The sequence below is a fragment of the Loxodonta africana genome, chromosome 12, assembly GCF_030014295.1.
Source record: "Loxodonta africana isolate mLoxAfr1 chromosome 12, mLoxAfr1.hap2, whole genome shotgun sequence".
NCBI lineage: Eukaryota > Metazoa > Chordata > Mammalia > Proboscidea > Elephantidae > Loxodonta > Loxodonta africana.
The window spans coordinates 97,802,738-97,826,976 of record NC_087353.1 but is presented as its reverse complement, the minus strand read 5'-3'; the positions used below and the strand labels follow the sequence as shown (position 1 = coordinate 97,826,976).

Sequence of the window (24,239 nt, the reverse complement as noted above, 5' to 3'; positions counted from 1 at the left end):
CTCTTCAAGTTTCTGCCTTTGGGCTCAGGGTCTTCCACCAGTTTTCAGTGCATGGCCTCCTACCCATTAGCTGGGGGGACAGAGGTGGAGGTGTTTGTCCTTTAATAAAAATCGAGAACTGATGATGTATTAGGCAATCATTAAGCCCTGAGATTTTAACGAGTAAGAAAGTCACTTCCTCAGAGATCTCGTGGTGTAGTCAGAGAGACAGATGTTCCAACAAACAATCTTGTGTAAGGGGTGAGAATGGAGGCTGTACAAAGGACGAGGGTGGAGACACCCAGGTCTCCTTTCACTCAGCTTCAGTAAGAGCTGACCTTCGGTCTGAGTCTTGAAGGCTAATGAGAAGGGACAGGGGAAGAAGGAAGGCAGGTAGACAGACACCTGGGACAGTGAGAGCTGAGAGGCTGACAGAGCGGGGTGAGGGCCAGTAGAGGTGAGTTCTGCCGAGGCTCCGGGTAGGAAGAAATGAGGCTGCTGAGGAAGGTGGAACCTGATGAGGAAAGGCCATTCAGAAGAGCCTGAACTCTCTCCTGTGGCTGACAGAGGTGCAGCCCGCCCAGCCTCATGTCAGTCTAGCTACCCCTCCCTGTCCCAAACACTAAAACCAAAAACCTGTTGCCGTGGAGCCGATTCCAACTCATAGCGACCCTATGGGACAGAGGAGAATTGCCCCATGGGGTTTCCAAGGCTACGATCTTTATGGAGGCAGACTGCCATATCTTTCTCCCGATGAGCGGCTGGTGAGTTTGAAACACCAACCTTTCAGTTAGCAGCGAGCGCTTAACCACTGTGCCACCAGGGCTCCTTCTCAAACACTAGATCTACATAGACTTCATTTCCCAGGCCTCCATAATAAAGTACCACAAACCCAGCTCTTAAAACAACAGAAATGTAGTCTCTCACAGTTCTGGAGGCTAGAAGTCCAAAAAGGTATCAGCAGAGCCATGCTCTCTCTGAAGGCTCTGGGGGAAGAGCCTTCCTTGCCTCTTCTAGCTCTTGGTGTCTCTAGGCAATCCCTGGTGTTCTTGGCTTGTCGATGCATCACTCCAATCTCTGCCTTTGTCTTCCCTTTGTGCAGCTCTGTCTCTTCTCCTTTTTCATAAGGACACCACTCTGACTGGATTTGGACCCACACAACCCCAGTATGACCTCATGTTAACCAGTCACATCTTCAAAGACTACTTCCACAGGGTCACATTCACAGGAAGGGGAGCTGGGACTTCATCATATCTTGGGAGGGACACAATGCAACCCGATAATATATGATAATGTCTGTCATCCTGAAAGCCACTCCCTATCAATCATTTAGAATGGTTCCACTTTACAGATGAAGAAACAGGCTCAGAGCTTGAGTGATTCACACAGGAAGGGATAGGGCTGGGACTTGAACCCACCATGTCTGGCCTGGGAAAGAAGTAACAAAGTTAAGATGGAAAAGAAACAGGAAATGAAGGTGGTTAAAATTAAAAAAAAAAAAAAAATGGGAGTGACGACGATCAGTTGTGAAGAGGGAAGCAACACGCAGACCTGACATATTAAAAGAGCCGGCTCTGCAAAGGCTGAAGGAACTGGGGGCCTATCAGTCCCCCGACTGCACGCTGTATCAAGACCCCCAAGGACAACCGGTATCATCAACAACAACCGTCAGGGCACATCAGCTCTGCAAAGGACCACGGAGACTGTTTAATTCGATGCCTCTCTCTGTGTGAAAACCCAGGCCAGAGAGGCTTGCCTGAGGTCACACAGCTCCAGTGTTACAGACAGAACAGAATCCGCCTCTCCTGACCTCCAGACTAATGTTTTTGCAGTCTAGCAGCCCCTCATTCTCCTGCTAATGTCATTGTGTGCCAGAGAGTCAATTCCGACTCACAGTGACCCTACAGGACAGAGTAGAACTGCCCCAGAGGGTTTCTGAGGCTGTAATCCTTAGGGGGGCAGATCACCAGGTCTTTTCTCCCGTAGAGCAGCTGGTGGGTTCGAACTGCTGACCTTGTCAGCTGAGCGCTTAACCACTGCACCACCAGGGCTTCTCTCTTCTGTGAATAGTACCCTCATTTTCACTTGGGGAACCATCCCCTTTGCCTGGCTGGTCCTCCTGCTTCGGGTGGGCTCTCCCCACATCTCCAAGCTACACCAGCCAGCACGTCCTGTTGCAGCAGGCGCGAGCTGGGCTTAAGGTTAGACAAGACTCAGTGAAGCCTCCCAGGGCTAAGCCGGGGCTTCTGCTTTCCCCCCACTGGGGTTTGGCCAACTGTCCCAGCCAAGATCAGGGAAAAGCCTGTCCGCGTGCTCGGAAAGGAAGCAGCGCCGAGGGGAGGGGAGGAAGGGAAACCAGGTCCAGCTCAGACTCTTCTGAACGGCCTTTCCCCTTCTGGCTCCACTGTCCTTAGCAGCCTCGTTTCTGCTCGCAGCCTCGGCAGGACTCACCAGCCACCTCCAGCCCTCACCCCACTATCTCAGACCTGCAGGCTGCCCACCAGCAGTCCCCACTGTCCCTCCGTAGCCGGCTGTGCCTGCCCCTCACGCCCCCCTTCTGAGGTAGCTTTTCGACCGTGACCTTTTACCAAGATACCACGGTATCGTCACAAAAAGATTCCATGCGTTTAAAAGGATTTCTTCCCCAAAGGCTCCCGCTTCCAGCCTGTGCCAAGTGCTGCATTTCCGTTAGACGGAAGCCACCTGGACACTTGCTTCGTGCTCCCTCTCGACGTCACACGCGCAGCGCCCGCGGGTCCCCGCAGCGCCGGGACCGAGGGTCCTTCTCGTCGCCTGCGCCCAGGGAGCGCGCCCCACTGCACCCCGGACCCGGACCACCGAGCGACTCCGGATGTGGGCGGGCGCGCGACCCCGCCGCAACCCCCGGGGCCGGCCAGTGATGCAACGCCCCGAGGCCAATCGCGGTGCCCCCCGGCCATGACGTCACGGCGAGGTCAGCCAATGGGCGCAGGCATGAGTGCCGCTTCCGGCCCGCCCCCACCCACCGAGCGCCTGTGGGAGGGTCCGGCCACCGAGCCGCTGCATAGAGACAGGCGCCCACCCGGTGCGGGTGCCCCGGCGGCCGGTCGTTGCTGGCTAGGTGAGTGCAGCCCGTGCAGCGGCGGGGTGGGTGCCTCGGTCCCCTGTGAAAGGTGGGGGCCGCGACAGGGCCGTGGCGCCGTCTCCTCCCGCCGCTGCGTTGGAGGGACCCTCGCAGGGAGGGAGGGGCTGCACCTGGGCTTTCCCTGCACACACCTGGGAGGGGCGGCCCCTGTGCCCCGGAACGCGGACAAGTGGGCACAGTGGCCGTGGGTCGGGCGATGCTCCCACCCCAGTGTTGGGGTTGGAATGGTCACTGGGCGGTGCCAACGGTTAGTGCTCGACTGCTAAGCTAAAGGTTGGTGGTTCAAATCCACCCAACGGCGCTGCAGAAGAAAGGCCTGGCGATGTTTCCAAAAAGGTTTTTTTTTTTAAAGTTGCTGTCAAGTCGATTCTGACTAATAGTGACCATGTAGGACAGAATAGAACTGCCCCATAGGGTTTCCAAGGCCACTGCCTTTACGGAAGCAGACTGCCACATCTTCTCCTGTGGAGCAGCTGATGGGTTCAAACCACCAACCTTTTGTTTAGCAGCCAAGTGCTTAACCACTGCACTGCCAGGGCTCTTCTGTAAACATTACAGCCAGGAAAACCCTATAGAGCTCAATTCTGACCTGTAACACAAGGGGTCTCCATGAGTGGGATTCCAACTAGATGGCAATGTTTCCTTTTTTTTTTTTTTTTTTTTGCTAGATCCTGGTTTTAGAGAATGAAGCAACGAGTAGCCCATCTAGCCTTCTTGTTAAGCAGTGGAGTGAGTAAAGCTCCTTGTCATGGGATTTAGTGTGAGCAGATGGTCAGGGCCAGGCACTCCCACATATGCTACTGGTGGCAGCATAGGGGACCACAGTCGGCACCTGTCGCCCAAGTGCACAGATCCAGAGTGAAAGCCAAGCTGGCCCGCCCTCGATTGTGGGCGGAAGCAAATCTATCTGCAGAGCAGCTGGCCCAGGGCATCTGCGGCACCTAGAGCCGGGCAGACCCAGTTCGTAAGGAAGGACTCAACTACTGTGTAAGTCCTGCTGTTCCTCCAGTCTCTTTGGACTCTGATGTTGCTTTCGAACAGCCCCTACAATTGGCAGCCAGTAAGTGCTAAGAGTAAAGCATTAGGCTACTAACCGAAAGGTCGGTGGTTTGAGCCTATCCAGAGGCACCTCAGAAGAAAAGTCTGGCGATCTGCTTCTGAAAGATCACAGCCATTGAAAACCCTGTGGAGCACAGTTCTGCTCTGACACACATGGGGTCGCCATGAGTCAAAATCTACTCAATAGTGTGAACATGACTAAAACCATGCTGAAAGGTGGGTGGCTCTGAGGGTGATGAGCAGGCCCTCTTAGTGGGATGACTGAGGGTCCAAATTGCAGGTCATCTTGCAGAAGTTCTTGGTGACTTGGAGATTGCTTACTTGTATGATGTCCCTTCCATCCCACAAAACAAATCCCAGAATCCCAGCATTGTGGGGTTTAGTGCTCCAATCCGCCTTTCAAGAATCCTCTGCCCCAGTGACGCAGTGTCCCTGGAGAGGTTGCCTAGCCAGCTCACAGCTGGCAAGTGGCATGCCAGGGTTGGGCAGAATCTTGGCAGAGGCAGAAACGAGGCAGACTGACCGAGGATGTTTACCCTGGGCCATCTTGAACTGGGAAGTGACTGGTGGCCATGTCCCTGCTCTGAAGGTAGCTGGCAAACACAACCCTCATTCCATCTGTGCTCTGCAGCAGAGTCTTCCATTAGCTGCCCAGGAGGTTCAATTATGTCTCCATGGAAATGATTGCTTAGTCATATCACCAAAGGAAAATATCAAATACAAGTCAAAGGCTTTGTTTGTTGAACTCAACCTGCAGACTAAGCCTGACTTGATTGGTTGCTTGTACAGTTAACTGTGAGCTAGGGGTTATCCTTGAAGACTGATTTATATTAAAATGATGTCATAGAAATTGGCATTTCCAAAAACAATAACCTTTACTTTTCCCCAACATTTTATGGTGAACGTTTTCAAACACACAGCCAAGTTGAAAACAGTTTACAGCAGACACCTCCATATCTGCCACCTAGATTGTACTACCGACATTTTACTATACTCGCTTTATCACATACCTCTTTAGGCCCCAGATGGTACAAACTGTTAAAGCTCTTGGCTACTAACTGAAAGGTTGATGTTTTGAATCCACCCGGAGGCATCTTGGAAGAAAGGCCTGGCAATCTGCTTCCAAAAGGTCACAGCCATGAAAACCCTATGGAGCACAGTACTACTCTGACAGGAGTCGAAATCAACTTGATGGCAACTTATTTGAGTTTTTTGGTTATTATGACCTTACCTTTTTTATTTTTTTAATTGTGCTTTAAGTAAAAGTTTACAAATCAAGTCAGTCTGTAATACAAAAACTTACATACACCTTGCTATATACTCCTAGTTGTTCTTCCCCTAATGAGACAGCAGACTCCTTCCCTCCACTCTTTATTTTCACGTCCATTCGGCCAGCTTCTGACCCCCTCTGCCCTCTCATCTCCGCTCGAGACAGGAGCTGTCCACCTAATCTCATGTGTCTACTTGATCCAAGAAGCTCTTTACCAGTATCATTATCTATCCCATAGTCCAGTCCAGTCTCTGTCTGAAGAGTTGGCTTTGGGAATGGTTCCTGTTTTGTGGCTATGCTCCAATAAAACTTTATTTATAAAATTAGGTAGTTGGCTGGATTTGGCCCGTGGGCCATAGTTTAACTTCCACTTTGAACTGTCACCTATTTGACATCAATCATGTACCTATGGAAGTTGTAGTATCAGGAGAAATTGTAGAAAAACATCAGGATATTAGCATGTCTAACTTCTTACAGCCTTCAGTACAATTGTACAAGAAAAGTCTATCTTGGGCCAAATGTGGTCCATCTAAAGGTAAAAAGGGAAGAAAATACAGCTTTGCTGAGCTTTTTTCTACTGGAGATCTGCGAACTGAATTGATGGAGAGTTCAGCGATTTGGAGATTTGCAGGGATGGACAAGTCAAATTCTAAACCTGGGGTTTGCAAACTTTTTATGTAAAGGGCCAGATAGTAAATACTTTAGGTGTTGCTGGCCTCTGCCTCATATTCTTAGCATGTTTTAAAGCTCTTTTTTTTTTAATATAATTTTTATTGTGCTTTAAGTGAAAGTTTACAAATCAAGTCGGTCTCTCACATAAAAACTTATATATACCTTGCTACATACTCCCAATTACTCTCCCCCTCATGAGACAGCCTGCTCTTTCCCTCCACTCTCTTTTCCTGTCCATTTCACCAGCTTTTAACCCCTTCTACCCTCTCATCTCCCCTCCAGGCAGGAGATGCCAACCTAGTCTCAAGTGTCCACCTGAGCCAAGAAGCTCACTCCTCACCAGCATCCCTCTCCAACCCACTGTCCAGTCCAATCCATGTCTGAAGAGTTGGGTTTGGGAATAGTTCCTGTCCTGGGCCAAGAGAGGGTCTGGGGGCCATGACCACCAGGGTCCTTCTAGTCTCAGTCAGACCATTAAGTCTGGTCTTTTTATGAGAATTTGGGGACTGCATCCCAATGTTCTCCTGCTCCCTCAGGGGTTCTCTGTTGTGTTCCCTGTCAGGGCACTCATTGGTTGTAGCTGGGCACCATCTAGTTCTTCTGGTCTCAGGATGATGTAGTCTCTGGTTCATGTGGCCGTTTCTGTCTCTTGGGCTCGTAATTACCTTGTGTCCTTGGTGTTCTTCATTCTCCTTTGATCCAGGTGGGTTGAGACTCATTGATGTATCTTAGATGGCAGCTTGCTAGCATTTAAAACCCCAGACGCCACTCTCCACAGTGGGATGCAGATGTTTTCTTAATAGATTTTATTATGCCAATTGACTTAGATGTCCCCTGAAACTATGGTCCGCAAACCCCCTGTCCCTGCTACACTAGCCTTCAAAATGTTTGGTTTATTCAGGAAACTTCTTTGCTTTTGGTTTAGTCCAGTTGTGCTGACCTCTTCTGTATTGTGTGTTGTCTTTTCCTTCACCTAAAATAGTTGTTGTCGGCTATCTTATTAGTAAATACCCCTCTCCCTCCCTCCCTCCTCTCATAACCATCAAAGAGTATTTTCTTCTCTGTTTAAACTCTTTCACGAGTTCTTGTAATAGTGGTCTCATACAATATTTGTGCTTCTGCAGCTGACTAATTTCACTCAGCATAATGCCTTCCAGATTCCCCCATGTTATGAAATGCTTCACGGATTCATCGTTGCTCTTTATCGATGTGTAGAGTTCCATTGTGTGAATATACCATAATTTCTTTATCCATTCATTTGTTGAAGGGCACCTTGGTTGCTTCCACCTTTTTGCTGTTGTAAACAGTGCTGCAGTGAACATGGGTGTGCATATATCTGTTTGTGTAAAGGCCCTTATTTCTATAGGATATATTCCAAGAAGTGGAATTGCTGGATTGTACGGTAGTTCTATTTCTAGCTTTTTCAGGAAGCGCCAAATCAATTTCCAAGGTGACCTTACATTTATTTAAAAATATATATTATATTTTTGGTGAAAGCATACACAGCGAAACAGGTTCCCATTCAACAGTTTCCGCACATGTTGTTCGGTGACATTGGTTACATTCTTCACGTCGTCTTGACATTCGCGTTATTTTCATTCTAGTTGCTCCGTTTCCAATAACCTGGTCTCCCCCCGCCACCACCACCTGCTCACCTATGCTCTAAAGTAATTGTTGATCACTCAGTTTCATACTGATCGTTTTTCAAAGGTACACAGTACTGAAGGGTGATATTCTTTGTTTTGTGTACTAAACTGCTATGTAGCTAAACGGTGACTTCAAGGGATAGTTTTGGCTCAAGGTTTGAGGAGTTATGACCTTACTTTTAACTTGAAGTAATTTATGACCTTTGGCTTCCCGGGGACAGTATTTCTGTCTTAGCTCAGGGAGTTGTCTGTTCGTTGGAGGTGGATGGTGTTTGCCAACTTTGGTTGAACACTCACAGCACTTTTAGGTGTTGGGGAAATAAAGAGGCCTCAGACTCAGGCCCACCAGAAAGGGATGTGATTTTTTTTTTAGGAGATAGCATATGAGTGACAGTTTGTAATAGCCAATGCCAAGTAATAAAGTAACATTAGTAACACTCTCAGTTTTTGCTGTGTACTGAGTGTGGTTTATTCTGAGTTCTCAGCCTGTATCGTCTCATTTAATTCTCTCAACAATTGCATAAGCAAATAACTGTTCTTTTCTGCCTTTTGTTGTCGTCGAGTGCCGTCAAGTCGATTCCACCTTATGATGACCCCATGTGACAGAGCAAAACTGCCCCACAGGGTTTTCTAGGCTGTAATCTTCATGGGAGCAGATCACCAGGGTTGGAGCCACCAACCCTTGGGTTAGCAGCTGAGCACTGAACTGTTACGCTGCCAGGGCATTTTACAAATGAGGAAATTGAGGCACAGAGAGCTTAGTCAGCTTTTGGTGATGCTAGAAAGTGGAGGAGTTGGGATCCGACTTCTGGCAGTCTGCGTCCAGGGCAGTTCTGGGCACTCTTAGTCACTGTGTAGATGGCAGAGGAGAGGAACTGACCCTCAGGGCTGACCACGGAGGAGTGGAGGGACTGTGGGGGTTGCCACGGTTCTCCCAGGACTCAGACACCGGCGTCCTGAGTGCCTTGTGGACTTCGCCTGGGTGTTGGTGTCCTGGACCTGAAGAGGTCATCGGTTTAAGCCAGCTCTTTCTCTTGGGTTGTGCTCCATTCTGGTGGTCACCTCCCTCCTACCACCTCTCTCCCAGCCTATCCTGGGTGTTTCCCAAAGCTTGGCTCCTGTCCAGTTCCTGCCTTCCTGTCCCTTACCACTCATTCGTTTCCTCCTCAGTCTGCTTTCTCTTTTCTTGGTGTTTATAAGGCACACTTTGTTCCTAAAGAGACAAGGTATCCATGGCGCCTGCTCCTTTCCGCTGATCTCAGCTGTCTGTGTCGTCATTACAATCGTCACCCCTTCTCGTGCACCCCATACCTCTACAGGAGCAGAACAGCCTGGCCCCCGCCTTAGGGGACCCAAACCCTGCCTGTCCTCTGGGAGCTCCAGTTCCCAAACCAGACTGGCCGTCCCTTTGTCTTTGAGACTCTGGCCTCAGGCTGGGTCATTGAATCTGGAAGGTGCTCTGTCTCACGTGTGATTCTGCCCGCTGTGCTCACTTGCTTTGCTGCCTCAGGCCTGGCCATGGGGCCCCGCCTTGGTGGGAGGCTTGTCCCCCCACAACCCAGGGCTCCAGGACTTACACCCAGGAGCAGTAGTACTGTCAGCCTTGGGAATGGGGCTGGTCAGTGACAGAGCTTAGCAGTAGCCTTGGCCACCCCTGACTTGTGCAGCAGAGAAAGAGAAGAAAAGGGAAGGAGCTGAGAATGGCAGAAGGGGAGAGGGAGGTGGCCACACAAGGAGGGTGAAGAGAGGACACACACATCCCTGGGTTCAGGCAGCCATGCAGCTCCCACAGGGCTCTGGCCAGGCTCTGGCTGGGGTACAGGGGCCTGTGTGGACGTCCTCACCAAACCCAGTGAGGACCGTCACAGCAGGAAAATACCCGCCAACTGGGGAAGAGGCCCCTCCGGGGAGGCGGGAAGCGGGGGTGTGCTTTGGGATTCAACCACACCTACTACCTTTTTTTTTTTTAAAGAAAGATCTGAAGGAAATATGACCAAAAAATAAAACAAAACCCAAACCCATTGCCGTTGAGTCAGTTCTGACTCATGACAACTCCCTGTGTTGCAGAGTAGAACTGCCCCATAGGGTCTTCATGGCCGTAATCTGTGGAAACCCACTGCCGTCGAGTCGATTCCAACTCATAGCGACCTTATAGGACAGAGTAGAACTGCTCCACAGGGTTTTCATGGCTCTAATCTGTGGAAACCCACTGCCGTCGAGTCGATTCCAACTCATAGCGACCTTATAGGACAGAGTAGAACTGCTCCGTAGGGTTTTCATGGCTGTAATCTGTGGAAACCCACTGCTGTCGAGTCAATTCCAACTCATAGCGACCTTATAGGACAGATTCCAACTCATAGCGACCTTATAGGACAGAGTAGAACTGCCCCGTAGAGTTTCCAAGGAGCGCCTGGTGGATTTGAACCGCTGACCTTTTGGTTAGCAGCCATAGCACTTAACCACTACGCCACCAGGGTTTCCTATGAGTTGGAATTGACTCGACGGCACTGGGTTTGGTTGGAAACCCTAGTGGCGTAGTGGTTAAATGCTACGGCTGCCAACCAAAGGGTCAGCAGTTTGAATCCACCAGGCGCTCCTTGGAAACTCTGTGGGGCAGTTCTGCCCTATCCTATAGGGTCGCTATGACTCAGAATCGACTCGACGGCACTGGGTTTGGTTTTTTTTTTTTTTTTTGGTTTAATCTGTGGAAGCAAATTGCCAGGCCTTCCTTCTGTGGCACCACTGGGTGAGTTTGAACCATCAACCTTTAGGTTAGTAGTCGAGGGAAAACTGCTTGTGCATCCCAAACCAAAAGCCAAACCCATTGCCATTGAGTCTATTCCGACTCATAGCGACCCTATAGGACCGAACAGAACTGCCCCGTTGGCCTCCCAAGGCTGTAATCTTTACGGAAGCAGGCTGCCACATCTTTCTCCTGGGGAGTGGCTGGTGGGTTTAAACCGCTGACCTTATGTTTAGCCACTGAGTGCTTAACCTCTGTGCCACCAGGGATCTGGAAATAAGACAATATCCATTAAGTTTTGGGAGATCAGTACTTGGATATTTTATTTTTTCTCTATACTTTTATGTATTTTTGAAATAGAGGAAAGAAACAGTCAAGGGGAAAAAAAAAAAAGGGGGCATCCTAGACTGGTGGCCAGGGATCATGGGTGGTTTAGTGTTAGAATTCTTACCTTCTATGTGGGACACCCGGATTCAATTCCCAGCCGCCACGCCTCATGCACGGCCACCACCCGTCTGTCAGTGGAGGCTTGCGTGTTATGATGCTAAACAGGTCTCAGCAGAACTTCCGGACTAGGACGGACTAGGAAGAAAGGCCTGGCGATCTACTTCCTAACATTAGCCAGTGAAAACCGCATGGATCACAATGGTCTGACCTGCACCCGATCACAGGGAGGGCACAGGACCAGGCAGCGTCTCATTCCATTGTGCACAGGGCCATCATGAGCTGGGGCTGACCTGCTGGCAGCTCACAACAACAGACTGCAGGCTCTGCCTCTAAGTTGCCCCACGACTGACTACTCATTCCCCTCTGTTTCGCATCTGTGGGGTGGCACAGTCTCGGCAGAGGGGGTCTCTGATGTCCTGTGGGCTGCAGACCGGGAGCTGGCTGGGACACTGACTGCAGGTTTGTCCCCAGCCTCACCACTGCCATGCCCGCCTCGGTGCTGTGGGCAGTGGACCTGTTCGGGCACGTGTACACGCTTTCCACCGCCGGACAGTACTGGGAGCCCTGCCGGGACACCCAGCTGGAGTTCAAGCGGGTCAGCGCCGTGCGGCAGTGCTGCTGGGGGATCGCTGCTGACAACCAGGTCTACGTGTACGTGTGCGCCAGTGACGTCCCCATCCGGCGCCGGGAGGAGGCCTATGAGAACCAGGTAGCGCCCCTGGCACCCTCGACCTGCCACCTGCGTTTTGAGTGCTGAGTTGGTTGGTTTGTTGGTTAAAATGACAAATAGAAGGAGAACAGAACCCCCCAATTTCTGCATTCATTTCCTTCATCGCACCTTATACTTAGTATGCAATAATCATGTAGTACTTGTATAATACTAAGTATTGGCATTGTATAAGGTATAGTAAGTACAGTAAGTAAAAAAAACCAAACTTGTTGCCACTGAGTCAATTCCAACTCATAGTGACACTATAGGACAGAGTAGAGCTGCCCCATCAGGTTTTCAAGGAGCAGCTGGTGGATTTGATCAGCTGACCCTTTGGTTAGCAGCCAGGCTCCTAACCACTGTGCGACCAGGGCTGCAAGTAATACTAGAGTATAATATGAAGTAGTACAGTAAACGTTATAGCAATACGCACTTACTGTATTTTATTATCAAATAGTGTAGTAAGTGTATAGTGTTTATAGCATGGTATATATCTGTGGGTGACACAAGCAGTTCAAGCTGCTAACTGAAAGGTTGGAGGTTCAAGTCTATCCAGAGGCACCTCGGAAGAAAGGCCTGGCAATCTACTTCTGGAAAAAGCCATTGAACCCTACGGAGTGCAGTTCTACTCTGACACTCATGTGTCGCTATGAATTAGAGTTGGCTCCTCCGACGGCAGCTGGTATATTAACACAGACTTCGTTATATGTTATACCTAAGAGCATGTAGCGTCCAGGGTCTTTGGGACCTGAACCCAGGCTGCCAGGTCTGAGCAGGGTGGGCTCCAGGCCCTTTGTGGGAGCCCCAGACTGGCGGGACCCTCACCTCCTGCCTAGAGGATTCTCTGTCCTGGGGGCAATGGTGATGTGTTGGCTCGGGAGGAGTTGTGGGGGTCCCTGACCCCTGATTTCCCACTGGCCCCTGCTAGCTCTCCATGCAAGAGGAGCGTGCCTGGCAGGGGCCGTTGATCTGGGAGAGGCCCTGCCACCTGTCTTGGCAACCACTCACAGGCTCGGCCCTGCTGCCTGGGACCAGCTGCCACCCTAAGGCCCCATCTCTTTCTCCCCCCACCCAGCGCTGGAACCCTGTGGGCGGCTTCTGTGAGAAGCTCCTGCCAAGTGACCGCTGGCCGTGGAGCGACGTGAGTGGGCTCCAGCACCAGCCGCTAGACTGGGTGGCGCTGCCCTCACCCCACTGGGAGTGGGAGTCGGACTGGTACGTGGATGAGAACTTTGGAGGGGAGCCCACCGAGAAAGGGGTAGGTGAACATGATGCACCCATGGCTCCCGTAGGAAGGTGGCGTCTTCGTGTGCTCTCCCCAGTGCCTCATGGCACCTCCCCACACCTTGCTCCCTCCACTGCCTCCACCTTGACACCTGCTCCCATCCCCCCAACTCTTCACACCCCTCCCCCAAGCCCTACAGAGCCCTCTTCGTGTTCCAGGGGTGGACGTATGCCATCGACTTCCCTGCCACCTACACCAGGGACAAGAAGTGGAACTCCTGCGTGCGGCGGCGGAAGTGGATCCGGTACAGGAGATACAAGTCCCGAGACACTTGGGCCAAGGTCTCTGTGGCTCAGGGTGGCCTGGGGGCAGGTGGGCTGAGAGGGACAGCAGGGACTCACTCTCCAGCTTAGCTGCTCTGAGGCCAGCAGTCCTCTGATAGAAGGTTCCCACAGAAGCCTCCTCCCCACCTGTGCCCGAGGACCCTCCAGACCGACTCCTGGGCCTGGCCCCTGAGCTGTGTTTCCTGTCCCAGGACCCCACACCCCCCCGCCTCCTTTCATTTGGGAGGAGACCCCCAGATAGCACAAGCGTGTCCTGACCTGAGTCTCCAGGCTGCTGTCCCGGACAAGCACTTCATCTGCCCCCAGGGGAGCCACACCTTGCTCTTCTGTTGTTCCCATGACCCCGAAAAAAACCCAGACTTAGGGACAAGAGGTCTGGACTGCAGTCCCACTGTGGCCTCAAAGGAGAGGAAGGCCTCAGGCACCCTCCAGGCCTCCCTGAGGGGCCCAGCCGTAAAGGGCCGGCAGCCCGGGGGGTGATGGGGTTCACAGTGGTCAGGTCATGGGTGCACAGAGCCAGGATCTTGAGTGCATTTCTGCCCTCCATGCTGGAGGAGGCATCTCCCAGGGCTGGCAGCTCAGGCTGCAGTCTGGTGGCCGGCAGAGAGGACAGGGCAGAGGGACAGGAGCCCCACCCAGATGCTGCCGTCTTGGGCATCTGAGGCAACTGGAGAGCCAGGCTGTTCTGCACTGAGCTGAGGGTGAAAGGCAGCCCCACCAGGTAGAGGGGGAGCGCCCCAGGTACCCCCAGGAGGGAATGGTGCAGGTACCTTCCCAGAAGGGGAAGGTGAGGGTACCCAGCTCAGGACCCTCTAGGAGGGCAGGGTGTAGGTACCCCACCCAGATTTCTTCCAGAGAGGAGCAGTGAGAGTCCATGGCCCAGGTGCCAAGGGAGTAGGCCCAGGTGTTTCTCCCACGAGGGTATGGGCACCGGGTCCAGGTGTCCCTCAGGTGGGGAAGGTGGGGGTACCTGGCCCAGATGCCCCCATGAGGGGAAGATGGGGTACTTGGCCCAGGAGTCCCTAAGGCGGGGGAGATGGGGGTATCTGGCCCAGGTGCCCCTAGGAGGAGAAGGTGGGTGATAACTGGCCTAGGTGTTCCTTAGGAGAAGAAGGGGGGGGGTACCTGGCAGAGGTGCTAACTGCTGCTGCTCCTTGCCTCCTTGTCTCAGATCCCTTCAAAGGACGACCCCAAGCAGCTGCCTGACCCCTTCAATGACCTGTCTGTGGGCGGGTGGGAGATCACGGATGAGCCCGTGGGCCGCCTGTCGGTGTGGGCTGTGTCTCTGCAGGGAAAGGTAAGGCTGAACTTGGATGGGAGGTGGGCTGGAGCGAGGCAGGAGACACTGGCCTTATGCTGTCCTCCCAGAGGTGGGGGAAGGAGGGGGCTGCCCTAGGGACCTTCCCCTCACCTCCTGCTCCTAGATCTGGGACTTCCCTGTGCAGGCTGGCCCCCCACTGACTGCAGGTAGTGTGTCACCAGGCTCCTGAGCAAAGCAAGCCACATTCTCCTCCTCTGAGCCCTCCTGTCCTGCGGGACCACTGGGTCCTGCCCCTTGAAGGAGCCCCTGACCCCCGCACCACACCTGGTCCTGGTCCTTCCCTCCGTGAGACTCCGAAGCACTGAACTCTGTCCCACCCTTTACTCATATGCCATCAATTTTGTCCACTTAGTTGGACTCAGCTCCCTGGTGGTACCCTTGGTACCTCCCACATAGCAGGTCTCCAGTAGTATTGTGGGTCTGGGGGTGGACCCATGGATGAGTGGATGGTTGGATAGATAGATGGATGGGTGGGTGAATGGTTAGGTGGGTAGACGGATGGATGGATGGGTGGGCGGATGGATGGATGGGTGGGCAGGTGGATTGATGGGTCAATGCGTAAGTGGGTGTTTGGACAGGCAGATGGATAGGTGGGTGAACAGGTGGGTATAGGATTCGGTATGTAGATGGGTGAGTGAATAATTGGGTGGGCAGATGGATGGGGGAGTGTATGGGTGGGTGATTAGGTAGGTAGATGGCTAGATGGTTGGGTTGATGAGTGAGTGGGTGATAGATGGGTGGATGGCTAGGTGGGTTTGTGGCTGGGTAGGTAGATGGATGCATGGATAGATAGGAGGTGAATGGATAGGGGGTGGATGGGTGGATGAGTAGATGGACGAATGGCTTGGTTGATGGGTGGGTGGGCGAATGGATATTTAGAAAGGAAAGGAGACCTTCCCTCAGGGAGCTTATGAACTAAGCAAAGAAGTAAAACCAACCTCTGAAGGCCGCATCGGCACAGATGGTCCCGAGCCACAGGTGGTTCATGGTTTTAGACCGCACTACATGATTATTCAGTAGCTTAATACCACTGACCGACCAGAATTCACTGGCTAGGTTTTGAAACAATCAAAGCAGTTTTCTTTGCAGGCTTACCTCTGGGGCTCACATTTGGCCTGGACTTCAATTTCTTGATAGTACTATTTTTTTTTTTTTTTTTTTTAATTAAACCACAGCTCTTCCCCCTGCCATTCCAGTAGAAGGGTGGTAGGCGGGGCCAGGCAGAGAGTGAGGGCAGCTGGCCTGGGACAGCTCACTTGGTGAGGGACAAAGTGGGGCACCGAGGGTGCAAGAGCTGTGTTTGTGCTCACCGTGTGCCAGCTGTGACCAGCCCTGCCCTGGGCCATGCCTGTGGTCATAAAAGGTGCGCCCCGGGCCCTGTGCTCTGGGAGGAACTGGGACACAGATGGGCTCCAAATCCACCAGAGAGTGAAGGGATCCTGGGCCTGCTCCGCAGTGTTGGCTATAAGAGTGTTGGCTAGAACCAGAACCAGGGCTGCTGAGCCTGAAATGAGCAAAGCAGCGTGGATGATATGAACAAGATGCTTGGTCTTCAGGAAAATATTTTATGGTGATCACTCTCTTCAGGTGACAGAGAAAAGGAAGTGGACATTTTTGAAATTTTTCTGAAGGGGTTTGAGGTTTTCTCGTTTAACCCTCCTGGACCAGTTTCTGCTAGAGGCAGGTGTTGTGAGCACACCTCACCACTAGGGGGTGTGCAGCTGGTGGGCAGCTGAGCAGGTCCCAGGCTTGTGGCTGGAGTTCCTGGGTGGCACCCACGGTGTGCGTGCGGGATCGCAGCAGCTCTCACAAGCAGATGAATGGGGCAGGCCTGTCCTCTGTCGTTAGTTGCCATCGAATTGATTCCAACTCATGGCGACCCCATATGTGCAGAGTAGAACTGCTCCATAGGGTTTTCAAGTCTGACCTTTCCGAAGCAGATTGCCAGGCCTGTCTTCTGGCAACCTTCAGCTGGTAGGCAAACACTTAACCATTTGCACTACCCAGGGACTCCTGGCCTATCCCCTGTTGTTGTGTGCTGTGGAGTCAATTCTGACTCCTAGTGACCCCAGGTGACAGAGTAGAACCGCCCTATAGGGTTTTCAAGGCTGTAATCTTTACGGTAGGAAACCTCCAGGTCTTTCTCCCACGGAGCGACTGGTGGGTTCCAACCGCTGACCTTTCGCTTAGAGCCAAGCACTTAAACATTGTACCACCCAGGGACTCCAGGCCTATTCCTTAGGATAGCCGAAGTCCATGGTTTGCATTTTTTAGTCCTGGTGTCTTCTAATCCCATGGGATGATCCTGATGGCAGTGAGGTTGGGGGAGAGCTGTGCAGTCAGGGACACGGTCTCCTTCCTCCTGAGAGCCCCCACATTGGGGGCAGATGCAAATGCTGCTTCCTTTCCCTGCAGCTATCACGGGCTGACTTCTGGCCCCCAGGCCCAGTCTGAGCCGCCCTGTGGTTCTTTCCCTCCAGGTGTGGTACAGAGAGGACGTCAGCTACCCCAACCCCGAGGGCTCCTCATGGTCCCTTGTGGACACCCCGGGGGAGGCGGTCCAGATCAGCTGTGGGCCCCACGATCTCCTTTGGGCCACGCTCTGGGAGGGGCAAGCCCTGGTTCGGGAAGGCATCAGCAGGCACAATCCCAAAGGTGGGCACTTGGGACGCCCCACGCCCCGGAGTTGGGAGATGCGGAGGATGGGGCATCCACTCCTTTCCCCCTCCGGCTGATGGAGGCTGCCTGGGTTTCCTTCCGGGGCTGTAGGAAGTTCCTGGTCCATTGTAGAGCCACCTGTGGCTGAAAACGGGATCATGCACGTCTCAGTGGGCGTCAGCGTGGTCTGGGCTATCACCAAAGACCGGAAGGTAAGACGGGGCACTCAGAACTGACTGTTGTGGACTCTGTGTAACTGTTGTCATTTGGTGCCCTTAAGTTGATTCTGACTCACAGGGACCCCGTGTGACAGAGTAGAGCTGCCCCATAGGGTTTCCTATGCCGTAACCTTTATGGGAACAGATCGCCAGGTCTTTCTCCCTTGGAACCACTGGGTGGGCTCAAACTGCCTACCTTTACGTTAGTGCTTAGCCATCGTGCCACCAGGGCTCCTCTGGTTAACATAGATGGTTGTAGTTTTTTGTTCTTAACAGTGTGGTCTAAGTCCATTAGAACAAAACTCATTAGAACAAGCAATGTGCATTTTCTGTTGTCAAAATAGATGGTGAGGTCCAGGATGTTTGGTGCATGCAAAATACCCCTTTTCCCCCTTTTGCCACCCCCGCATATAAAAATGCAAAACAACTGTATTTATGATAACATTACCTTAACGTTTCCAATAACCAGAAGCTAACTTGCTGAAGAAGTCCCTGGGTTGTGCAAACGGTTAAGGCACTCTGCTGCTAACCAGAAGGCTGGAAGTCAGAGTACATTCAGAGGCACCTCAGAAGAAAGTCTTGGCGATCTGCTTCCAAAAAAATCAGCCCTCGGACACCCTATGGAGTACCGTTCCACTCTGACACTAATGGGGTCGACAAGGGTCAGAGCTGACGCATACATCTAGCTCAGTTGGCATAACATAGTTTATAAAGACAATGTTCTACATCCTGCTTTGGTGAGTAGCGTCTGGGGTCTTAAAAGCTTGTGAGTGCCCATCTAAGATTCTCCACTGGTCTCACCCCGTTGGGAGCAAGGGAGAATGAAGAAAACTAAAAATACAAGGGAAAGATTAGTCCAAAGCACTAATGGATCACAACTACCAAAGCGTCCACTGGACTGAGTCCAGAACAACTAGATGGTGCCTGGCTACCACCACCAACTGCTGTGACAGGGATTACAATAGAGGATCCCAGACAGAACTAGAGAAAAATGTAGAGCAAAATTCTAACTCACAGAAAAAGGCCAGATTCACTGGTCTGACAGAGACTGGAAAAACCCTGAGAGTATGGCCCCCAGACACCCCTTTAACTCAGTACTGAAGTCACTCCTGAGGTTCACCCTTCAGCCAAAGATTAGACAGGCCCATAAAACGAAACTGAATGGGCACACCAGCCCAGGGGCAAGGATGAGAAGGCAGGAGGGGACAGGAAAGCTGGTAATGGGAAACCCAAGGTTGACACGTCGTGGAGTTGGCAACCTATGTCAGAAAACAATATGTGTATATAACGAGAAACTAATTTACTCTGTAAACGTTCTTCTAAAGTACAATAAAGAAAATAAACAGGTAAAAATACTTAAAAAAAAAAAGTTGAAATGGACTCGACAACTGGTTTAATTGACTGAGACCCTCAGTTAATTGCGTGTCTTCCTCTCTCCTATGCCTTGCCATTCCTGTTTTGAGTCTGTCGGAGGCAAGACACAACAGAATGAGCTGACTTCAGATTCCTCCAGGTTTCTCTTTAACCGCATGTCAAGGGCCTGCCCAACATCTTCTTGGGGTGTGTGGTGGGTCTCCCACACCTGCACCTGCTTCTCTAGTGCTGAAGGTCCTGAAGCCTCAGGCCAACTCCCAGGCAAAGACATACAGATGGGACTGTCCCCCCGGGAATCCCCAGGCACCCCACTGCCCAGGAGCACAACTGCTAACCTTCTTCTTAGAGGATGTGCCGTCTCTTCAAATTAAATGAGAAAAAAGTTCAGTTGCTCAGTCTTCAGACGAGTATTTAATGCTGCTCACTTTGTTAAAGAGAAAAGAAGTGGTGGTTTTAGACGTTCTCATCAAAGGGGCTTGAGCGTTTTCTCACATAACCAGCTTCTGTGAGTACTCATCTCACGGGGCCCCCCATGACAAGTGGAAAGGGCTTTGTCCAGGCCGCCATGCAGAATGGGCAAGGATGGTCTTTGGGGAGCACGGGGGTGGGTGGGGGGTGTCACAGGGCTGGAGGGGCAACGACCAGGTGAGTCATCATGGGGCCATAGTTAGGCCTGAGGAAAATGTGGCTGGGTTGTGTGTGTTTTTAAGATTGACATAAAAAAATTAGGCTTCAAGAGACTGTCTCATAAAGCACTAAGAATAGACTCAGAACCTGTCATTTTTTTCTAAGGAGTTTAGAAAAATAATTTTCCTGAATCACATCAGAAAGGCCATTGTCTTGCACAAAGGAAAACAGGATTCGATGAAAGGGCCTTTTCCAAGCTTTTACGTGTGAGGGAAGGGGAGAACTGAGAAGGGCAGCCCACCTCCTGGGTTGCTGTGGGCGGGATGTTCCTGGTCAAGGGTCAGCATCAGCTGGGGTTGGGGTTAGGATTAGAGCTAGGGTTTAGGGTTAGTGTTAGGGGTTAGAGTTTAGGTTTAGGGGTTATGGATAGGCTTAGGGGAGATTCTGTGGAGATTCTGGCAGCCGCTTGTCTGCTGGGAGTGGTTATGGTCTCCAGCCAGGAAATGGACCAGAAGCTGCCAGAACTGATGGTGGCCGAGGGGCAGTTGGCCCCTCAGCCCTGTGGGATGGTGCCAGGACGGGCCGGGGTGGGGGGAGGATGTGGATAGTTGATGTCCCCACCCTAAACAACTTGCTGCGCTAACTCGTGGCATGAAAAAAAGAATCAAGTTACCCACTTGTTCTCCCTGATCCTTAAAACAAAGCTTTCTTTCCGTAGCCCTCCAAGGATGCACCTGTATTTTTTTTTTCATATTTTTCTGGTCTGTTTTTTAATTTTATTGTGCTTTAGGTAAAAGGTTACAGCGCAATTTAGTTCCTCATTCAAAATTTACACACGAATTATTTTGTGCTATTTGCAGTCCCTGCAATGTGCCAGCACTTTCCCCCTTTCCGCCCTGGGTTCTTCGCATCCGTTCGTCCAGATTTCCTGTCTCTTCTGGTTTCTCGTCTTTGCTTTTGGGCAGGTGTTGCTCATTTGATCTCGTATGCTTGATTGAACTGAGAAGCACATTCCTCGTGCGTTATTGTTTGTTTTGTAGGCCTGTCTAATCTTTGGCTGAAAGGTGGACTTCAGGAGTGGCTTCAGTTCTGAGTTAGCAGGGTGTCGAGGGGCCATAGTCTCGGGGGTTCCTCCAGTCTGTCAGACCAGTAAGTCTGGTATTTTTTTGGTGAATATGAATTTTGTTCTATATTTTTCACCAGCTCCATCCAGAACCCTCTACTGTGATTTCTGTCAGAGCAGTAGGTGGTAGCAGGGCACCATCTAGTTGTGATGGACTCAGTCTGGTGGAGGCTGTGGTAGTTGTGGTCCATCAGTCCTTGGGACTAATCTTCCCCTTGTCTTTGGTTTTTGCATTTTCCCTTGCTCCAGAGGTGATGGGACCTGTGGAGTAACTTAGGTGGCCGCTCACAGGCTTTTAAGGCCCCAGATGTTACTCACCAGAGTAGTATGTAGTCTGTTTTCTTTACAAACTATGTTATGCCAGTTTACTAAGACATCCCCCAAGACCATGGTCCCCAGCCCTCAGCCTCAGTAACTTGGCTCCTCAAGGTGTTTGGATGTATCTAGGAAGCTTGTATGACTTTGCCTTGGTCAGGTTGTGCTGACTTCCCCTATAGAAAAAAAAAAATAGAGGCATGTTTATTTCTGATTCTCCCAGGTGTGGTTCCGGAGAGGCATCAACTCGCACAATCCTTGTGGCACCAGCTGGATTGAGATGGTTGGAGAAATGGTGATGGTGAACGTGGGACTCAGCGACCAGGTATGCAAGGCAGGCGGCACCCGGGGTCAGCCACCAGGTGCAGGGGCAGTGCTCAGGGTTCCCGGGGGTCAGCCATCAGGTACAGGGGCAGTGCTCAGAGCTCATAGCTCCAGGTGTGCAGGGGTGGTGCTCAGAGCTCAGAGCTCCAGATGTGCAGGGGCCGTGCCCTGAGCTTGAGGCTCTAGGCATTCAGGGGCAGTGCTCAGGATTCCCAGGCTCAGCCACCAGGTGTGCAGGGGTGGTGCTCTGAGCTCGCAACTCCCCAGGCCCGGGGCTGTCACTCCTGAGCACAGAGGTTTCAGAATGCGGACTCCTGGTACAGAAAGTCGGTCTGGGCCCCATGACTGGCTTACCAAAGCCCACCCCCAGGCATGCTGCCCTGCACGCCTGTGATCTCCAAGCCTAAGAGGGTCCCTAGGGATTGTCCTGCTGGGGTCCAAAGCCCCCACTTGTCCCAAGTCACTTTCCCAAGGACCACAGTTGCACTCAGAGCAGTGGGGTGAGCACAGATCTTTGCACCCTGACATTAGAAGGGCTCCATGGAGGAACGTGAGGGTGAAGTCAGGCGGACGGGCCTCACGTTTCAGCATGGCGTCAGCAGGGAAGGTGGAAGCTGAGCCTCGCAGATGCAGCTTCTCGTAGAATCCTCTGTGCTGCTCTCCTTGGAGATGAGGAGGCTCAGGTGATTTCACAACTCTGAGTCGGCAGCCTCCTTTTTCTTTCCCCCTGGCACATACGGTCACTCAGCCAATATCTGTCACTATTATTGTTGTTATTGTTACCAGTTCCTGGGGCTGACTTAATGGCCGCTAACAAGGACAAAGTGTAGCAAAAAGACAGCTGGGCTTGCTCGGAACCGTCTCAGCATCTTCACAGCACACACACACAAAACATGACTCCAGCTGCAAAAGCTTGATGACCAAAACTGAACCGGTTACCGTCGAGTCATTTCCGACTCATGGCGACCCCATATATGCCAGAATAGAACTGTGCTCCATAGGGTTTTCTTTTTTTGATTTTACCATGGTAAAATATGTATTTAAAAATTGCCATTGTAACCATATTCAAGTGAACAATCTAGTGGGATTAATGACATCCGCCATGCTGTACAACCATCACCACCATCTGTGCCCAGGACTCTTTCATGACCCCAAACAGAAACTCTGTACTGCTCAGCATTATTCCCCATTGCCTCCCACCCATCCCTGCTAATCCCTAATCTACGTTCTGACTCTGTGCGTTTGCCTGTTCTAGATATTTCATACACACGGGGTCATACAGTATTTTCCTTCTGTGTCAGATAACGTTCACTCAGGCATCAGGTTTTCAAGGTTCATCCGTGTGGTAGCGTGTATCAGAACATCATTTCTCTTTGTGGCTGAATAGTACTCCACTGTACGTGTGTACCATATTTTGTGTATCCGTTCATCCTCTGATGGACATGTGGGTTATGGCTACCTTTGGGCTACTGTGAATGGTGCTGCAGTGAACACTGGGGTACAGTGGGTAGCCTCCTGATGTGAAGAGGACCCCTGCACCCTCATCCCACCTGCCCTGGCAGCCCGGGCATGCATGGGCCAAGAGCTGCAGGGCTGGTGGCCAGTGGTGACACTGGAGCCTGCGTTGCACATGGGGACTGAGCCTAAGGAGGTGGCAGCTTGAGTGTGGAGCCACCTTGCCCCCACCAAGTGGAGAAGCTGCCTCAGCACCCAGCAGGGCCCTGGGGCCCATGCTCGGTGGGGCCTGGGCAGGCAAGGGGCCTGACATGGGCAGTTCTCGCACCACCCGCCCTCGGCCCTCTGGCTGCCCAGCATAGCTGCCTTTCTCAGCGTCCCAAGGCAGGGGCTAAGATGCCTACCAGGAAGTGTAAAGAGGCCAAAGCTTATTAGTGGTACCCAGGGCTAGGAGGGAGAGAGGGGAAAGGAAGACACACCACTTAGGGGACACTGAGCTTCTGTTAAGGATGCTGGAAGAATTCAGGAACGGTTAATGGAGACGGTTGAACAGCACAGTAAAAGTGATTAATGTCACTGACCTGCACACGTGAAGATCGTAGAAATGTTTTGTCACCTGTAGACTTAGCACAGTTAAAAAAAAGCAGAAAGCCTGCCAGGCCCCCCGTCTGCTGGCCATGTTGCTGTGGACAGTGGGGTCAGGATTTAAGGAGGGTACTTTGCATCTTAAAAAAGATCAGGCCCACCCTCTGGGCGAGACACTATGTGGAAGGTATGGACGTGGTAGACTCTGAGTCACAGCACCACCCCGCCTCTGGACCCTGTTACCCCAAACCCTCAAGTTCACCGGGCACCAGGGGGCCAGGCTCCCCCTGGTGTGGCCCCTCCCCAGCCCCTTCCTGGGCTCCTCTTCCTGCATTCGACTTCCACACTGTCGCATGTCCACTATCAGGTGACCCTCTGAGCCCCAGCATGCGTGCATGCACCCTGCCTCACAGATGGAGGGATGCCCGCCCACGGTTACACGTGCCTCCTATTCCATGAGGGGAGAAGCCCTGTCGGCACTGGACCCCACAGGCCTCTCTCTGTTCCAGGTCTGGGGCATCGCCTGTGAGGACCGGGCCATGTACTTCCGGCAGGGCGTCACCCCCAGTGAGCTCAGTGGAAAGACGTGGAAGGCCATCGTCGCTGGCCGGGAGTGTGACCGGTCACACTCGGGCAGCTCATCCAGCCTCCTCAGGTGAGTTGGGATTGGGGGAATGGGCTGCTGGTGTGAGGCCTCCATCTCCCCGTGGTGGGCCTGGTCCCAGGCAGGGATGACCAAACTCCTACCTACAAAGGGCCAGGGTGTGGGTTTTCCCCCTCCCTGGACTTCCAAGGAGCCCTGGTAGCACAACAGTTAAGCACTTGACTGCTAACCAAACAATTGGCATTTGAACCCACTTACCAGCTTCGCTTGAGAAAGGCCTGGCAATCTGCTCCCATAAAGATTACAAACTAGAAAACCCTATGGGGCTGTTCTACTGTGTCACATGAGATCACTATGAATTAAAAATTGACTTGATGGCACCCAGCAATAACAACCGAAATTCTTGTCGCCTCAGTC

At 52.0% G+C, this 24,239-nt stretch overlaps 1 protein-coding gene across 3 annotated transcripts in view; it reads left to right on the top strand.

Moving 5' to 3' along the window:
* The first annotated feature begins 2,851 nt into the window (after positions 1–2,851).
* The window catches only part of TECPR1 (tectonin beta-propeller repeat containing 1), a 42,771-nt gene continuing 21,383 nt past the window's right edge, over positions 2,852–24,239 (top strand). For 2 of the 3 annotated variants that reach the window (XM_064296030.1, XM_064296029.1), the window contains exons 1-9: positions 2,852–3,079; positions 11,412–11,649; positions 12,725–12,907; positions 13,093–13,215; positions 14,390–14,515; positions 17,020–17,194; positions 17,309–17,409; positions 21,078–21,179; positions 23,728–23,873. In XM_064296030.1, coding sequence (XP_064152100.1) covers positions 11,425–11,649; positions 12,725–12,907; positions 13,093–13,215; positions 14,390–14,515; positions 17,020–17,194; positions 17,309–17,409; positions 21,078–21,179; positions 23,728–23,873 — 1,181 coding nt within the window. In that variant the 5' untranslated portion in view covers positions 2,852–3,079; positions 11,412–11,424. The remainder of the gene's footprint in view (positions 3,080–11,411; positions 11,650–12,724; positions 12,908–13,092; positions 13,216–14,389; positions 14,516–17,019; positions 17,195–17,308; positions 17,410–21,077; positions 21,180–23,727; positions 23,874–24,239) is intronic. The other variant, XM_023555961.2, reaches the window with a different exon arrangement.